The sequence below is a fragment of the Dipodomys merriami genome, unplaced genomic scaffold (assembly GCF_024711535.1).
Source record: "Dipodomys merriami isolate MVZ:Mamm:240054 unplaced genomic scaffold, mDipMer1.0.p SCAF_14, whole genome shotgun sequence".
In the NCBI taxonomy this organism is placed as follows: Eukaryota; Metazoa; Chordata; class Mammalia; order Rodentia; family Heteromyidae; genus Dipodomys; species Dipodomys merriami.
In genome coordinates, this window is record NW_027202715.1 from 13,170,634 (window position 1) to 13,190,025 (window position 19,392).

The following is a 19,392-nucleotide window of genomic DNA, read 5'->3' on the forward strand; positions in this document are numbered from 1 at the left end:
ATGATTAGTGGTCATTATATGCCAAACACTGTTCTTTCTACTAGACCTTACATATTTTAACTAATTCATTTGTATATATTTTTCTAAGACACTTTTTTTTTTTGGTCGGTTGTGGGGCTTGAACTCTTGAGCTTGGGCGCTGTCCCTCAGCTCTTCAGCTCAAGGAGAGTGCTCTACCGTTTGAGCCACAGCAGTTTCCTAGTGGTTTACTGGAGATAAGAGTCTCACAGACTTTCTGCCCAGGCTGGCTTTGAACTGTGATCCTCAGATCTCAGCCTCCTGAGTAACTAGGATTACAGGTGTGAGCCACCGGCTTCCGGCTCTAAGATTCTTTTAAATCATTAAAAATTACATTTATACACATATTACTTTGTACACATATACATTTAAAAATATATTTTATATATATTGAAAGCTATATCAACTCATTTTATTATAATAGTCACTCTAGGGGGAGAGATAATTACTATCTTCATTGTTATGAAACTGGAATTCATCTCAAGACATTCTGGATCCAGAACCTACTCTTTTGTCTTTTTTTTCCCCCCTTTTTTTGGGGGGGTGTCCGGTTGTGGGGCCTGAACTCTGGGCCTGGGTGCTGTCCCTCAGCTCTTCAGCTCAAGGATAGCACTCTACCACTTGAGCCACTTCTGGCTTTTTTCTTTCTGCTTATGTGGTGCTCTACCACTGAGCCACCTTCCCAGCCCCTCTTTTGTCTTTATAAGGTACTCTGACTTATAAAACTCAACAGATACAGCATTTTACTGAGGAAAGTAATATAACTTTATTTCCTTTAAAATCAACCCGAGTGTTTTAAGTAGATAATGGGAAGTTTTTACAGAAACTTACTTAGCTGATGAAATAATGAGTTGTGAATCTTTATATGCTATCAAGTAGCTTTGATTCTCTGGATTATGCACTGTTACCTAAAAAGGGAAGAATATGAAATGATTGTGGCAATCCATAACTTTTATATGCTCAATAACAACCTATATCTGGTGCCTTAAAAGATACAAAGATGAGGCACTAATGGCCCTGTTAGCTAAGGAAATAACTACAACTCAAAATTTTCTAAAATGGAGATACCAGTTTCTTATAAAATTAAAACATCACTATCATAATTACTCATTCATAACGAATGTTACTCTTTAATATCACCAAACTAAATTGACAAGTACCTTGTCAGAAGTCTCCAATTTAAATATTTTAACTTAAAATACATTTATAATGCCAGGTGCCAGCACAAAAATAAGAAGAGGAAAAAAGTAATGTTTTATCTAATGTACAGAAAGTACTCTAGAAGGAAACAATTCATTCCATCAATGTTTGGCTAATGAGATCTAATCGATAATTACACATCTTGAAATTCACTTGCAGTTTTGGGTTTTCTTGGGTGGCAATCCAGGGCCTTGAACTCAGGGCCTGGGTACTGTCTCCAAGCGTTTTTGTTCAAGGCTAGCACTCTACCATGAGAGCCACAGCTCCATTTCTGGCTTTTTTTTGAGGGGGGAGAGGGGGAGGTATAGTTATTTCTATCATGGACTTTCAAACCAGGTGTGACTTCAAACAATCAGTCCTTATATCTCAACCTCCTCAGTAGCTAAGATTACAGGCAGGAGCCAACAGTGCCTGGCCACTGCAGTAAAATTTTAATCTACACTGTCCTAGGTAGTCAATTGTAAAAGCAAAAAAAAAAAAAAAAAAAAAAAAAATACACTTACTGTGAGGTTCAATACCAATATTCTCCAAAGCCAAATATTGTCCCTGCAGTCTGACTCAAAGCTAATAAAAGCTTTTACAACAGGCTGGCCACCAGTGTCTCATTACTATAATCTTAAGAGAATGAGATCTGACAACTGAGGTTTAAAGCCAGCCTGAGTAGAATAGTCTGCAAGACTATCCCTATATAACCAGCAAAAAAAAAATTAAAGCTGGAGGTATGGCTCAAGTAGTAGAGTACAAGTTAAAAATGAAACAAAAACAAACAACAACAAAATAGCTGTATTAATATGCATATAAAGTTTCATTTGGAGCAATATTACCTCCTCTTTTTTGTATTCTTTGGAGACTATGTAGCTCACTATGTAACCCTGACTCCCTCTGAACTTGACTCCCTAGCTTCATCTTCCCAAGTGTTAGCATTCCAAGCAAACACCACAATGCCCAGCAATACATACATCCTTAAGATAATAAACTGCTCCCAGGTGCTGGTGGCTCACACCTATAATCCTAGCTATGCAGAAGGCTGAGATCTGAGGATTGCCAACCCAGGCAGGAAAGTCCATGAGACCCTTATCTCCAATTAATCAACAGAAAACTGGAAGAAAACTAGAAGTGGTGCTGTTGCTCAAAGTGGTAGAGTACTAACCTTGAGCAGAAAAGCTCAGGAACAGCACTCAAGCCCTGAGTTCAAGCCCCATGACCAACAAAAATAAATATAAAATGTGAGATAATAATCATGATAACAATAAACTGCTCATTAAGTTGCTCATTAACAGTTCATTTCTCAATGAATATATGCACTTTCAATTTGGATCAACAAAGAAACTAGAGATATACAACATATCACCATTAAAAGCGAGTAATCACTACAAAATTATAGTTCATACTTACACTTTCTAAAACTCGTAAACATCTCTCTGCTCCCCATAATGAAGCTACTAGTTTCTCTTCATCCTCATCTCTACTTAAATGATCCACACATTCTTTTACTGGGTGAAAAGAAATGGATGTAAGTTAGTATTTCTTATCCTATCAATACAAACCTGAGGCTACCATCAAAAGTCACCTATGCAACATGCTGTGGGTAGGCTAGAACTTCTCTAAATATGATCTATTCTATGAGTCATAGCATGAGATTTTGAAGTCTAACACCCTATATTTCCATAACCTCACAATATCAAGGTATTAATGATCCCGACTTTAAAAGTTAAGAAGTTTGCAGGATGCTACTAAAGACATTTGCAAATAGATAAAATTAATTGTTTTTCTTTTGGTCGGTCATGGGGCTTGAACTCTGGGCCTGAGTGCTGTCCCTCAGCTCCCCTCAGCAATTCAGCTCAAGGCGAGCGCTCTACCACTTGAGCACAGTGCCACTTCTGGTTTTCTGGTGGTTTATTGGAGATAAAGAGTTTCACGGCTTTTCCTGCCCAGGCTGGCTTTGAACCGCAATCCTCAGATCGCAGCCTCCTGAGTAGTTAGAATTACATGCGTGAGCCACTGTTGCCCAGCTCGATAAAATTAATTTTGAAGTATACAAATGTTTCCTTCAGGATTTAATATATAAAAAAATAAAAATCATATACATACCTTTATCTACAATATGATCCAGACCACCCAAAAGCCTGAGTTCTTCTTTAAACCAGTCCCCTGCTCGCTTAGAAGTAAGGGACAGCAATGTCTCCATAGCTAAATGGCCAGTCTAAAAATCAGAAACACCATAGTAAATACTAACATTTAGCAAATAATTCTGGGGCAAAAATTTTAAAATTGTTTCTAACAAAATTTTTTTTAAATGAGCACCTGCTACTAGCCCACTGTTTTCTTTCTTTTTTTAAAATGCAACAGTAATTCACTTTTACTAGCAAAGGTGAATTAACATCTAATTTTATCAGAGTAGTCTACAAAGAAATGTTTTTAACCACATGCTTATTTACATAGAAAAAAGACTTGTTAAAAGTAGTCTATTTTTGCCATTCCAACATGCACTGGTACTGCTGGTGTAGAGGCTCATGTGTGTGGATTGTTGAATCAAAGGATATATATATATATATTTTAAGTGTAAATCAAAATACCAGACTAACTTACCAGAAAAGATGTTAACAAGTAACACTCTTAGGAAAAAAAAGAACTGGAATAGCAGTTGCCCTTAATGTTCAAAAGCAAAGGTTATCACTTTAGGTACAAGGGCTAGGCTTGAGTTGAAAAGCTCAGGGAGGAAGTGGGGCTGTGGCCCAAGCCGTAGAGTGCTCGCCTTGAGCTGAAGAGCACAGGAACAGTGCCCAGGCCCAGAGTTCAAGCCCCACGACTGACAAAAAAAAAAAAAAGAAAGAAAGAAAGAAAAAAAGAAAAGTTCAGGGAAAGTGTCCGGGTACTGAGGACCAACAACAACAAAAAAAATCAGAAATTAAAAGATCACTTTAAACAGCCTGAGATACTTAACGGCTTAAAGTTTGTATGTCTGTATTTTTCTACCATAGTAAACTTGAACAATTTCCTACTAATCTTACTTCTACATTTTTGGGGAGAATAGGGGGAGATCAGTGATGGGGCTTGAACTCTGTACCTGGGCATTGTGTCCATGAGCTTTTTTTCCACTCAAGCCTAGTGATCTACCACTTTGAGCTACAGCTTCACTTCTGGTTTTCTAGTGGTTAACTGGAGATGAGCCTTTCCTGCTCAGAGTGGCTTTGAAACTGTAATCCTCAGATCTCAGCCTCCTGAGCAGCTAGGGTCACAGGCAAGTGTGAGCCACCAGTGGCTTATTTCTTCTACTTTGAATCCCCTCTTCCATCACAACCTTATTTTCCTGAATGGCTCCTTGTCTTGAAGTTCTGTGCATTTTTCTCATTTATACTAAACACAAATACTCTATCCACTTAAGTGTTACAGAAACATCTGAACACTGCTTTTCAGGGTTAGCAGCCTGGGAGCTCCCTGTGGTCACCACATACAAAATGCTTCAGGCCTACTGCTAGAGAGAACACAGGTAAGAACCACATTTAGCCCTTTATTTGACTTTTAACTATTGTTTGCCTTTTTTTTAAAGCATAAAGCCACTTCCCAATAAAGAGCAATCTGGTTCTTGATACAAGAAACTTTAGCATAACAGAAGAAATGTTTTAATTAGCAAAGGCTGAAAAGAAGTGGTTATCTTCCCAGAGCTTCTGTCTTTCAAGATGTAAATTTACATCCTGGCATATATTATAATTAGAACTGAATATAAATTAGATATTTAAAAACACAAACAACAGATCTTACTCGTGAATATATTAGTATTACAAATTTAGAAGAGAGCCTAGAAGATTAAAAAAAAAAAGTTTTGTCCAAGGTACTAGAAAACATATTCAAGTGTGCTCGTTTCTCATTCTAGGTCCCACAAAGAGAAGGCTTCCCATTTCATTTCTTTTGCTGTTATTGTTATTCGAGCCCGAACTCGCACAGGTTTCTTGCTTATGACTGGCATTCCACCAATTGAGCCATACCTCTACTCCTGTATTTCGCTAGTTAATTGGAGATGGAGTCTCCCAGACTCTTCTGCCTAGACTGAACCTCAACCTTCAGATCTCAGCTACCCGACTAAATAGGTTTATGAGCATGAGCTACAGATACCTGGCTCTAAGAGAAGTTTACTGAAAAAGTTGTTTCAGATAGATCATGAGGCAAAGCAGTGAAGTGGAAGCACTGCTTGTTTAGGAGAAAAGATTAAGTAAATTAAAGATTAATTTACTAGTACAGTCAAAGAAGAGCTTTAATGTTTGTTTCTAATGGCACAAAAGGGATTCTACATTATAAATGAATATCTTAAAATTTCAATATTCTCCACAGCCATATCACTAATCAGAATATGTCTGTAACTCACATTTAGATTATATCTGAAAATATAATTTTACTATTTAAATTTATCTTTCTGTTATACATCAGCAATCCCAATGTACTTCAAGGGAGAAGTTAAGCTAATAATATAACAAACAAAACGAATATGGGGGGAAGAGATTCTTTGAAAACAAAAAACAACTGACTGAATTCACTATACAAATCTAACAGTTTTAAACAAACCTGTAACTAACGTATGAAGGGGGGAAGAGGGGAAGTTAGCATTAGAAGGAGGAAGAGACATCCAAAATTAGTCACTATCCTGTAGGTTAAAACCATGCTGTAGGATTGTTTTTAAATTGGTAATCTAGTAAATTTAACAAACATGGGGCAAGTTCATCCAATAAATGTATCCTTTTATTTAATAGTAAATACCTCAAATGATCCTAAATGTTAAAACAATATAAAAACAAGGCAGAGGTATATTCAATTATGCAGAAAACAAAAATTATAGCTCAAACATACCTCTTATGGCGTTAAAAATTAGTAGTGAAAATATTAGAATAAATAAAAATTGCTAGTAAGACTTTTGCAGTCAGTACTGGGATTTGAACTCATAGCCTTGTGCTTATGAGACAAGGACTCTACCACTTGAGCCATATCTCTGGCCATTTTTGTTACTACTTCTTGAATGGGGTCTCTTTTTTGTCCAGATGAGTATTTACCACAATCTGTTTTTGTACCAGGGATGGCAGGTGTGTACCACCACACCCAGCTTTTTATCAGTTGAGATGGGAATCTCACACACTTCTTCACTGAGACTGGCCTCAAACCATGATCCTCCTAATCTCAGGCACATGAATACCTAGGAAAACAGGTGTGTTCCACCACACCCAGCTTAAACTTAAAAGGGAAAATACAGATGGTTAATGGTGACATGGAGGAACTTCCATCTGAGTACAACAGCCATTTCCCCAGTATATTTTTGTTGTTTTGCTTTGTTTTTGCCAGTCCTGGAGCTTAAACTCAGGGTTTGGATTCTATCCCTGAGCTTTTTTTGCTCAAGCCTAGCACCTGAGTCACAGCAGCACTTCTGGCTTTTTCTGTTTATGTGGTACTGAGGAATGGAACCCAGGGCTTCATGCATGCTAGGCAGGCACTCTACCACTAAGCCACATTCCCAGCCCTCCCCAGTTCTAATAAGTACAAAGCACCACCCACACTCTGCCCTTACCTCTTTTAAAGGCACCTTGTTTTCACTCCCACCCTCTACTTTTTAGCCACCATTTATTACCAATTCTCCCTTAATAAAATAGCCCCCACTTGTATACGACTAGTACAGTCATTTGTGTGTATTTGTTTATCTTTTTTTTGGGTCTGAGACTGGGACTCAAACTCAGTACCTGACAGTTCTGCACAGTGGCTAGTGCTCTACCAACTGAACCACATCTCCAATCCTGTTTTCTACATTTGGGGGGGGGGGTCTGGTCGTGGGACCTGAACTCTGGGCCTGGGCGCTGTCCCTCAGCTCTTCAGCTCAAGGCTAGCGCTCTACCACTTGAGCCACAGCGCCACTTCTGGCTTTTTTCTTTTTGCTTATGTGGTGCTGAGCAATCAAACCCAGGGCCTCATGCATGGCAAGGCAAGCGCTCTACCACTGAGCCACTTTCCTAGCCCCTCTACATTTTTATAGCAAATGATGCAGGTCTTCAAATAATAGGAAAAAAATAATAATAAAATACTAAATAACAAATAATAGGGGAAAATGTTTTATATTTGAAAACCAGATTGATAGCAATCTTATTTTTTAAAAACCACAAGTCAATTTATATTGGCCTGATTGAATTAGCATTTATTCTACAAATGGCAGAGTCAGAATCAAGCAAAAGCACAGGACAGCCTACTTGAACATGGGGAGTTGTGTTGAGCTTAAGCATAGATATTGGGGGGCTGTGAAGGTGGCTCAGTGGTAGAGTGCTTGCCTTGCATGTATGAGGCCCTGGGTTCAATTCTTCGGCACCACAAAAGCAGAAAAAGCCGGAAGTAGCACTGTGGCTCAAGTGGTAGAGTGCTATCCTTGAACTGAAGAGCTGAGAGATAGCGCCCAGGCCCAGAGTTCAGGCCCACAACTGATCCCCCGGCCTCCCCCCCCCCCCCCCCCGAATAGATACTGGCCATGACTCTATTGTGAGGGGCATTGCCTGAGAGAACAACAAATGCCTAGGAATCTTCGTCTGGGCATTAATTTAATTAATCGGAATAAAGCCAGGGATAAGCAAATTACTATTCATTGCAAAAGGCCCTTTCAAATCCTCTAAAGTTGAAATTCTTGAAATCTACAAGTAAGTAAGAATTCAAGTTGCTAACAGTCTAAATGTACAAGGAGGAGAGAAGAAAGAAAGGAAGAAAGACTCAGAAAGGGAAGATAAATCAAGAGAAAAGGACTAGGCAGAAATTTACAGCTTAAGCTTAAGCTCAACACAACTCCCCATGTTCAAGTAGGCTGTCCTATGCTTTTGCTTGATTCTGACTCTGCCATTTATAGAATAAATGATAATTCAATCAGGCCAATATAAATTGACTTGTGGTTTTTAAAAAATAAGATTGCTATCAATCTGGTTTTCAAATATAAAACGTTTTCCCTATTATTTGTTATTTATATTTTATTATTTATTATTTTTTCCCTATTATTTGAAGACCTGCATCATTTGCTATAAAAATATACCTGATCCCCAAAGAAGCCTGAGGACAGATGAACTAGTTTAGTGAAATGAATGAATAATTCACAACTAAACTAGAGAAAATTTCCAATTTGTAAAACAAGGACTGGAAAGATTAAATAAATTGTTTTCCCTAAGCCACAGAAGCACCGTGACTAAACAGACTTTCTGAAATAAATTTTCACTTTATAATGGAAGTCAATGGCTTACCGTTATATTTTCTAGATCAAGATGCTTGTTGTGCACAGTTTCACAGAGTCTTCGAATTTTTTCTTTAATTTTGTTCATGTCTTTTTCATTTAGTAGCTTAGCTGAGGAAGCATCCTGTTCCAGTTCCAAAAGTCGAATCATTAGATCTAGGCTAGCTCGATCAAGATCCATGTTCAAACGATCTCTACTCAATATGTACATCAGGGCAGCTGTACAGAGGGACAGATTCTTCAACAAAACAAAAGTATAGGCAATTACTGACAATATCAAATAAGACTGTATCAACATTTGTCTACAAGTCAAAAGGCCTAAAACTTACTTTGCTAATTTTGTTGGAGACCATGAATATGCTTGATTCAAGCCAGGAATGGAGTTGTAATACCAGCCCTCTGGATGGGCTATTTACATAGTATCTATATTCTAACAAGGATACTATATCATTCAGCCTTAGATATCAAGAAGTGACTTGGGTTTGAGATAGTCTAGTTTGAGACATTCTGTATTTCAGAATATACAGATAATTAACTAAAGATTTAAAATTTAAATCTACCAAAGTAGAGAAAATGCAGTCATTTAGTCATGTGATTGTTAACTATTTATAAGACAAATTTTTGGAAATTAGACCACCACATAAAGATCATGAAGAGTTAAAATAACAGTTAACAAAAATAGTAATATAATATGAGCACATCGGAGGGAAACTAGGAGGAGGACACAGAACTAGAGGGAAACGGGAAAACATACAACAGTGGGACCCATCAGCTGCACTGGACATTGATCAAAACAAAGTTAGCAACTCAATGGCAGCAATGGGACGGAGGGAATGAGTGGGAAAGAGAGCACAGCTGACACTATGCAAAAGGAAAGGAATGTACGTATCACCCAATGTGGAAGAAATAACTGTACTGTCAAAGCCCATAGAACTCATAAAATTTATAGACCATGATGGACAATTTGCCCCATGAAGGTTAGAACCTATTTGTGACTTCTAAGCATCATTATCCCACATTACTGTGAAATTTGTGAAATTATGGAATCACTTAATCACATTAAAAAATTTGCAAAAATACTAATACATTAATCTACTTTTAATTGTATAACAAAAAAAATCACTTACAGCTCTCATCAATTCTCCCTCATTATTCTGTACCTGCTATACAATCTGTTAACAGAAGTATGCTCACTTGGACTAAGTACAATATTTTTGGTTTTAAAAGAGCCCGTATTGGAGCCGGGAAGGTGGCTCAGTGGTAGAATGTTTGCCTTGCATGCATGAGGCCCTGGTTTAGATTCCTAAGCACTACATAAGCAGAAAAGGCCAGAAGTGGTACTGTGGCTCTCAAGTGGTACAGTGCTATCCTTGAGGTGAAGAACTGAGGAACAGCGCCCAGGCCCAGAGTTCAGGCCCCACAAATGACAAATAAAAATTAATTCTGTGTCACTCAAATACAGATTGACCTGTATGTGCAACCTAATCTCTCTTTTTTTTTTTTTTTTTTCTTTTTGCTTATGTGGTGCTGAGGAACCGAATCCAGGGCCTCAGGCATGCAAGGCAAGCACTCAACCACTGAGCCATTTTCCCAGCCCCAACCTAATCTCTTTGAATAAAAATATAATTAAGGAAGGCCATCTCAAAACATCACAATCAATAATGGTTAGCAATGGAGATTATGAACTCAGCCTCCTGAGTTGCTAGGATTATAAGTGTAAGCTGCAGATGCCCAGCTAAAGATTATCATTTCTAACTTTTGACAAAATTAGAGCAAATTTTTATTACATTATTGAGAAAAATTTTCAAGAGCAATAAAAGTAAAACAATTTATTCCTTTTCTTAAGTAGCTACCTTCCATCAACACTGGACCAAATGTTGGAAGGTTAGAAGTGGCATTATTTGACTTATGGAATGGTAATCTCTTTGTATAACTCCTTAATAGCAATTTTTTTTAAATTTTATAAGTTAGGGGTTGACCTGGGGGTGTACCTCAAATGGCAAGCAACCTGCCCAGTAGTCACTAGAAACTTAGTATTTTCTGAATAGAAAAAAATCATAGTTACAGAATTAAATATTCAGCATAGTATGTTAGCTATGGTAAATGAGCAAGATTCTGGTCATATAAATTCAAAATTTAAAATATGAGAAATTAAGTAATTTTAAGAAACAAACACTTATGGCATTATTAATCTATATAGTCAGTAAATAAACTTAATGTGTAATTATTATGGCATTATTAATCTATATAGTCAGTAAATATACTCAATGTATAATTATTATGGCATTATTAATCTATATAGTCAGTAAATAAACTCAATGTATCATTAGGGATAAATTTACATGAATATTCAATGGAGTACTTTTGTTTTTGTTTTGAGTCCAAACTGTGTCTTAAACTTATGGCCTTCATGCTCTAGATCTTAACTTGCTTGCACACAGCTGGCTTTCTACCACTTGGGCCATAACTCCAATCCAGTTTTTCTTTTCTCGTTAACTGGAAATAAACTAGACTTTGTTGTCCCGGCTGGCTTTGAACCTTAGTCTTTCCTTAGTTTCTTGGGTAGCTAAGATAACAGGTATGCTAATAATATCAGCATCTGGGCTCAATGAAGGTATTTTTGATAGTCAAATAGACAATTTTTTCCAATAATATTTTTCAGCCTCATAAACTGAGAAATACCTGATGGTGCTGTGAATCATCCAAGGTTTTAAAGACCATTGCAACCATTCCATGTGCTCTCAGGTGCATTCGAAAACTGGGCATGGCACATTTAGTAGCCAAGCTAATAACACTAGGAGACAAGAGATTATGTTAGGAGAACTAAAAATAGCTAAAACATTAACTAAACATAACACTGGTGCCTATTGTGTGATTGAGTAGATTGTTTTTACAAAAACTAATATGATTTTTAATTGCATTCTTTTATTACTACTATCACTAAAACCATAGAAGTCCTAGCTACCTTTCATAATACTTTGTTATATAAAAACTGTAAATAATTATATTTGATTGGACTGGATAATACGTCCAAGTCAAGATTTTCACTCCTCTATCATACATAAAAGATGATCCACTTAGCCGGGCGCTGGTGGCTCACGCCTGTAATCCTAGCTACTCAGGAGGCTGAGATCTGAGGATTGTGGTTCAAAGCCAGCCCGGGCAGGAAAGACCGTGAGACTCCTATCTCCAATAAACCACCAGAAAACCGGAAGTGGCGCTGTAGCTCAAGTGGTAGAGTGCTCGCCTTGAGCTGAAGAGCTGAGGGACAGCGCCCAGGCCCAGAGTTCAAGCCCCACAACCAACAAAAAAAAAAAAAAAAAAAAAAAGATGATCCACTTCACAAAATGCTTAATCTATCACTCATTCTTTGACATTTTTAGATGAGTGGCAAAAACAAAAAACAAAAACCTGGGCTGGGAAGGTGGCTCAATGGTAGAGCGCTTGCCTTGCATGCATGAGGCCCTGGGTTCGTTTCCTCAGCACCACATAAGCAAAAAGAAAAAAGCTGAAAGTGGGGCTGTGGCTCAAGTGGTAGAACGCTAGCCTTGAGCTGAAGAACTGAAGGAGTTCAGACCGGACCCAAAAAAAACCCTTAGATTATGGTAGAAACTTTTTCTTCTTTTAAGTATCTGGAAACTGACAACTATACTATATAGTTAAAACAGAAAAAAGGGCAACAATTGCCCACTTTCCCTCTACTCTATAAAATCTAATCCTGATCACATTCTAACCTATTACTGGCTGACTACTGGAAAATCAAAAGTATCTAGGTTTTTTAATAATGATTTTTTCAATTGAAAACATTTAATGACACACATACACATAATTATAAAATATAAGAAGGCCTTACCTAAGGCAACGTGTGTTTAGAGGCTGAGTGCTCTTTAAGCCACTTAGCAAATACTCAATGTCATCCGTGAACTCTTGATTTTCACCAAATTCCACCACATCATTGAAGTGCTTCACGTGCTGAACAACAGTATATAACTGCCAAGAAAAAATAAGTTCACTTCTTTTGTAACTAATGAACTAGCATATTTAAACCTACATCCATTCTCTCTCTATATATATAAAAACATGCCGTAGTTCAGTAGATGGTAACAAAAATACTTTTAAAACAATGATACTGGTAGGACAATTTAAGTTTGTGGTTCAAAACTGTGTCTTTCAGTGTAGCAATAGTTGTTCAAGACATTACAAAGCTAAATGTTACATGTAAAAATCTATCCACCATTATCTTGCCCATGTAATTGTAACCCCTCTGTACAGTATTTTCACAATAAAAAAAAAATTACTCTCAAATGAAAAAAAAAATCTATCCACATGCAGTAAAACTATATGGCTGCTTACTTCTTTGTCTTCTTTTCTGCATTTCAGGGCAGTAACTATATCTTGGTAGGGCTGAGTAGGAAGTGTCACAGTTTTTATCACTTTGAGTGGTGGTGCAGGAGCCTTAAAAACTCCATCATCTTTTTGATTTGGTTCCTTTGAAGACAGCCTCACCTATTAATAAAGGTATTAAATTAGTTGCTCTAAATGTACTTTTAAAAGTAACATCTCATCTACCTGGAAAACTACCTTTTAAAAAGTTTTCTTAAGGAAAAAAAAAAGGGGGGGGGGTATTAAAAGGTCCTAATAAATACTTCCAATTTCATGCACTACAGAACAAGATTTGTATGTTTCATACACAAAAGAACCACTCAGGAATTACATGTGTCTTTTAAAAAGCCTTAATATTTCATATAAGTTGTTATTTAACTCCAGGACCATTAAAAGAATAAAGAACCACAATTGCATGCATAAAAATAGAATTGATAAGCAGCTAGAGATAAGATAAAAAACTACAATAAAGAAAGAAATCTTAAGAACTTAAGAGAAGTAGTTTAGAATAGAAACAAGCCGCATTAACAAGAGCAGGTAATGTATCAGATTGGAATACAATTACATAGTTTTATTATCAATTTAAGATATGAACCTATACATTCTGTTTTAGAAATAACTCTATTCCTGCTCACCTTATATAGATGAGTCTCTAGGTCTAATCCCCAGGACCACAAAATAAATAAATATTTTTTATTTTGGAAAAACAACTTATACCCTCTTTTTATTGTTGTGATAAAATACTCATTCCTTTCACAGCTCAGATGACTATGGCTGTGCTGTTAACCTAACAGTTTTAACCTATAACACTACCAAACTGTCTGAAGAAAACAACTTGGAAAAAAAAAAAGTTACAGGTTTTTGGTGTTGGTTTGTTTTCAGTACAAGGACCTGAACTCAGACCTTAGATTGGCTTATCACTTGAGCCAATACTCTAGTCCCCATTTTTGCTAGCTTATTGGATAGAATCTGAGTTGTCTGCCTGGAATAGCTTTGAACCTTGAACCTCCAAGGTCTCAACCTCCTGAGCAGCTAGGATTACAGAGGTAGGTCACTGGCACCTGGGTGGTTTTTAGCTTTTGGAGACAGGGTCTTACTAGATAGCCCAGGTTGGCCTGAAACTTAAGAATACTCCTACAAAAAGCCTTTAATTTTTAAGGCTTTCAATTATTACCTTGTAGACACAAGAAGTTCTATCCTTATCACAATACTCACTTTTCCAGTTTATTAAACTGAGCTTCAATGAGTAAATATAAAAAAGTAAACTGTAAATAGAAAAGTCAGAGCCATGTACCAGTGGCTCACACATGTAATCTTAGCTACTTAGGAGGCTAAAGATCTAAGAATTGTGGTTCAAAGCCAGCCTGAGAAGGAAAGTCTGTGACTTTTTTTTTTTTTTTTTTGGGTCGGTTGTGGGGCCTGAACTCTGGGCCTGGGCACTGTCTCTCAGCTCTTCAGCTCAAGGCTAGTGCTCTACCACTTGAGTCACAGCACAACTTCTGGCCTTTTCTGCTTATGTGGTGCTAAGGAATTGAACCCAGGGCCTTATGCATACAAGGCAAGCATTCTACCACCCAGCCACCTTTCCCAGCCCAAGTCTGTGACTCTTAACTGCTCTAAAGTACCAAAAAAGCCAGACGTAGAGCTGTGGCTCAGGGACAGAACCCAGGCTCTGAATTCAAGCCCCAGGACAGGCATCAAAAACAAAAGTCACAAATGATAGGATAGTAACTGTTGCCAGGTGCCAGTCACTCATGCCTGTAATCCTAACTACTTACTAGGTTAAGATCTCAGGATCATGGTTCAAAGCTAGCCTGGAAAGAAGTCCATGCTTACCTCCAATTAACCAACACACACATAGACATGCACGTACACTTAGTCAAAAAGTGGAGCTGTGGCTCAAGTGGGAGAGTGCTAATCTTGAGCAAAAATGCTAAGGGACAGCACCCAGCCCCTAAGTTCAAGCCCCATCCCCAAAATGAAAAAAAAAACTGCTTAACTAAATTAAAACTTTAATGAAAACATAGAAATATATTCTTTACTTACTGTGACACTCTGAGGTTTTACTACTGGTGGTCCAGGTATTTCTTCTGAGTCTGGATGATTCCAATGCCTGGCATTATATACAGCTTTTGTAGGTGACTAGAGAAATAAGAAAATGGTAAACCACTTTCACCTTACTTTGTATTCTTTATGAAAGTGTCTCACTTAATAAAAGCAATAAAGAATAATTTAAATGCAACACACATCATAGACAGAAAGGAGAGCTATTCCCACATCCATGGCAGACATGATCACTAATACTTGGCCACAAAACTAGCAATTACTACTTTGCTAGATCTGCACTTAGTGATTAATTCAACGTATTCTCTAGCAAAACGTTATTCCTTGTTTTTTTGGCGGCGGGGGGTGGGGGTGGGGGTGGGGTGGGGTGATTGTTCATGGGGCTTGAAGTCTGGGCTTGGGCATAGCACTATCCCTGTGCTCTTCAGCTCAAGGCGAGCGCTCTACCACTTGAGTCACAGCACCACTTCTGGTTTTCTGGTGGTTAACTGGAGACAAGAGTCTCAAGGACTTTTCTGCCCAGGCTGGCTTTGAACTGTGATCCTCAGCTCAGCCTCCTCAGTAGCTAGGATTACAGGCATGAGCTACCGGTGCCCGGTGTTATTCCTCACTCTACTCCTTCATAATCCAGTTTTCCAACAATAGTAATCAGGCAGTTATAAGAGGCAACACAGATCCACACTCATGTAAATAAAACCACTGGGGCCAGATGTGTGCATCATTCAAAAGTTTTCCACTTTCATAAAAGTAAATATGGTTTATATACCTTATAAAACATAATAGAGTCTAAAGGAATACGATGTAATAACATTTATGAATTCTACAGCAAAATGTATAAATATAAATGCTCACACTAAAGTGGGATATGGATGTAAATTTCCTTGCATTAATTCCAGTTACTGTGCTGCCAATTTACTTCAACTTATAAAAAAAAAAATCCTTGACACTGAATTTCAGAATTTAGAATAAACAACTATGAGCCTACAAAATCATATCCACAGGAATAAATATGTATAAAAGAAATAAAAACTCTTACTTTGAGAGGAAAGCTTACAACATAGAAAACTAATAGCATCTCATCTACCTCTGATAAAAGTGATGTTAAGATGGGAACTGGTGGCTCATGCCTGTAATCCTAGCTACTCAGGAGGCTGAGATCTGAGGATCACTGTTCAAACCAGCTCCAGCAGGTAAAGTCCATAAGACCCTTATCTCCAATTAACCACCAAAAAGTAGAAAGTGGAGCTGTGACTCAAAGAGTACTAGTCTCGAGCAAAAAAGATCAGGGACAGCATCTAGGCCCTGAGTTCAAGCCCCACAACTGACCCCCCCCCCAAAAAAGTGATCTTAAATTCTATCCTTTAAACTTTAATTAAATATCTGATACAATCAGAAATTTTTGTTTATAAGACTATATTCAGTAGTGTATACACACACACATACACACACACAAATATAGAAAACACGGGGCTGGGAAGGTGGCTCAGTGGTAGAGCGCTTGCCTTGCATGCTCGAGGCCCTGGGTTTGATCCCTCAGCACCACATAATCAAAAAGAGAAAAGCCGGAAGTGGCGCTGTGGCTCAAGTGGTAGAGCGCAAGCCTTGAGCTGAAGAGCTGAGGGACAGTGCCCAGGCCCAGAGTTCAGGCCCCATGACCGGACCCAAAAAACAACAACAAAAAAACACGTAGAAAAAATCTACTCCCAATTGGTCAAACATCTATATATACAAGTATGCATGAAGTGATAACTCACTAGAAGTAACAATTTTATACATTCATGCAATTGATGGCCAACACCTGGTCTCAGTGCTATCCAAAAATGAATCTATGGACAAAGAGGAAGACACAAATGGAAAAGATTTATTGAAGTAAAAGACAAACAGAGGCAAAGGGAGAGGTTTTTCAGAGAGATTACATCTAGAGCAGAAAGAGGAGAGGAAAGGAGAAGAGAGAGAAATGGGGAGAGGAATAGGAGCTTACTACAGGGGAACAGAGATACTGAAGATACTTCTACTTTACCATCTGAGTGTGGCTGAGAGGGAATTAGAAAAGGACAAAGTGAAGGAACATATAATTCCTAGTTCCTCATTATCCTAAATGATACAAGAACTTCACATTACTAAGTGTATATCACATAGCACTGATACATCACATGCTAATTTCATTCCACGAAAGTAACTGTATATAATATAGGTTTAAAACATAGGTTTAGGGCTGGAAAGGTAGCTCAGTGGTAGAGTGCTTTGCCTTACACTCATGAGGTCCTGGGTCTGACTCCTCAGCACCACATAAGCAGAAAAAGCTGGAAGTGGTACTGTGGCTCAAGTGTTAGAGCGCTAGCCTTAAGCTGAAGAACAGTGCCCAGGCCCAGAGTTTAGGCCCCACAACCAACACAAACAAACAAACAAATACTAGGTTTAGAAATTCATTTGTCATGGAAGGTCAAAATTATTCTCACCATCTAGATACCTAACCATACCTAAACTGGGTCACTGATCGCCTCACCAGGCTTTCTTTAATCTTGTTAATTTATTTTGATTCTAAAAGCAAACACACAGCATATTGACCAGATTCTTTGCCTTCATTTTATTCTTTGTTAAAGAATTTGTGGAATCTGCCTGCTCTGCAAACTAGTAAGAATACTTGTTCTAAAAAATAGTTAAAGGCACTTAGGAATCCTCTCTACATTCTAAAGATTAGCACCCATGTTAACATATTTTATAAATATGAAATCTTAAATATTCTATATTCTTTGCTAGTCAGTTCTCCAAACAAGAACCATGCAATGGTAAGACTTATAGAGCAGGCTGGGAAGGTGGCTCAGTGGTAGAGCACCTGCTTTGCATGCATGAGGCCCTGGGTTCGATTCCTCAGCACCACATGAGCAAAAAGATAAAAGCCAGAAGTGGCACTGTGGCTCAAGTGGTAGAGCGCTAGCCTTGAACTGAAGAGCTGAGGGACAGCATCCAGGCCCAGAGTTCAGGCCCCACTACCAGAACCCCCCCCCCAAAAAAAAAGACTTATAGGGCATTTATCCATGAGATAATCCAGTTTCTATAAAAACAATGGATAAAGGTTGGTTTTTATAATCACAATGCGAATACAGTTATTAACAGATTGACTAACCAAATTACAATTGTAAATGAGAAGTCTAAAAAAAAAAGTGTTCCTTCCTGAAAAGCTAAGAAATAGCAATATTACACATTTCTCCACTGAGCTGGCTCTAAAAAAGTGAAACAATATTGGCTAATTATTTTTATGCCATATGATTTTTTAACAGAACCAAATTTATTTATGAGTTTTAAAGAAGACTATGTACTGAGGACAAAAATAGTAAGCTGATTACAACTCCAGCCTTATCCACAAAGATTTCATGAAAAGAGAAATGTACTCTCAGCAGTAATCCAGCAATGAGTAGAACTCAATAAATTCTAAAGAAGAACTGCAGTACGTAAGGATATTACCTAATACCTAGCAGTAAATAGAGAAAGGTGGGGGGGGGGGGTCGTCTGGATTTGAATCTTATTCTCTAGAATAGTGAAGAATTTTTTATTTTGAGGAAGGTAGTACTGGGACATGAACTCAGTTCCCTGAGTTCTCACTTAGCTTGTTTTACTCAAGGCTGATGCTCTCTCTACCACTTGAACCATACCTCTACTTCTGGCATTGTTGTTTCACTGGAGATAAGAGTCTCTTGTCTTGTCAGTCTGGTCTTGCTTTGAACACTAATCTCAGACTCCTGAAAAACTAGGATTATAGGGGTGAGCCACCAATGCCCAGCCAAAGAATTTGTATAAAAGGTGGTAAAAGAAAAAGAAATCATGAGGGCTGGGAAGGTGGCTCAGTGGTAGAGTGTTTGCCTTGCATGCATGAGGCTCTGGGTTCAATTCCTCAGCACCACATAAACAGAAAAGGCCAGAAGTGGTGCTGTGGCTCAAGTGGTAGAGCTCTAGTAGCCTTGAGCTGAAGAGCTGAAGGACAGTGCCCAGGCCCAGAATTCCATCCCCACAACAAATAGAGAGAGAAAGAGAGAGGGAGAGGGAGGGAGGGAGAGAAAGAGAGAGAGAAGAAAGAGTGAAAGAGAAATAAATCATCAAGTTGTAGGAAGACTAGAGTATCATTCAGCAATTTGCAATTTCTTTTAAGGCTAATTATATAATCTTTTTTTTTTTTTTTTTTTTTTTGGTTGGCCCTTGAGTTTGATCTCTGGGTCTGGGCACTGTCACTCAGCTCTTTGGCTCAAGGCCAATGCTCTGCCACTTGAGCCACAGCGGTGCTTTCAGTTTTCTGCTGGTTAAGAGTCTCAGGGACTTTCCTGCCCAGGCTGGCTTTGAACTGCAATTCTCAGACCTCAGCCTCCTGAGCAGCTAGAATTTATAGCATGAGTCGCTGGCATCCAGCTAATTATATAATCTTAAATTGTTCTAAACTAAGAAAGGAACCTCATATGTTAAATATTCAGAGTATTAAATTACTTAGGAAACATTAA

General features: G+C 38.0%; 1 protein-coding gene across 4 annotated transcripts in view; it reads right to left on the reverse strand.

Annotated features, from left to right (window-relative positions):
* The window catches only part of Wapl (WAPL cohesin release factor), a 68,432-nt gene that overhangs the window by 14,553 nt on the left and 34,487 nt on the right, over positions 1-19,392 (reverse strand). For all 4 annotated transcript variants that reach the window (XM_070020761.1, XM_070020760.1, XM_070020759.1 and 1 more), the window contains exons 5-12: positions 14,885-14,980; positions 12,809-12,961; positions 12,309-12,445; positions 11,138-11,249; positions 8,466-8,693; positions 3,310-3,421; positions 2,614-2,711; positions 850-926 (exon numbers count right to left, since the gene is read on the reverse strand). In XM_070020761.1, the coding sequence (XP_069876862.1) occupies positions 850-926; positions 2,614-2,711; positions 3,310-3,421; positions 8,466-8,693; positions 11,138-11,249; positions 12,309-12,445; positions 12,809-12,961; positions 14,885-14,980 (1,013 nt within the window). The remainder of the gene's footprint in view (positions 1-849; positions 927-2,613; positions 2,712-3,309; positions 3,422-8,465; positions 8,694-11,137; positions 11,250-12,308; positions 12,446-12,808; positions 12,962-14,884; positions 14,981-19,392) is intronic.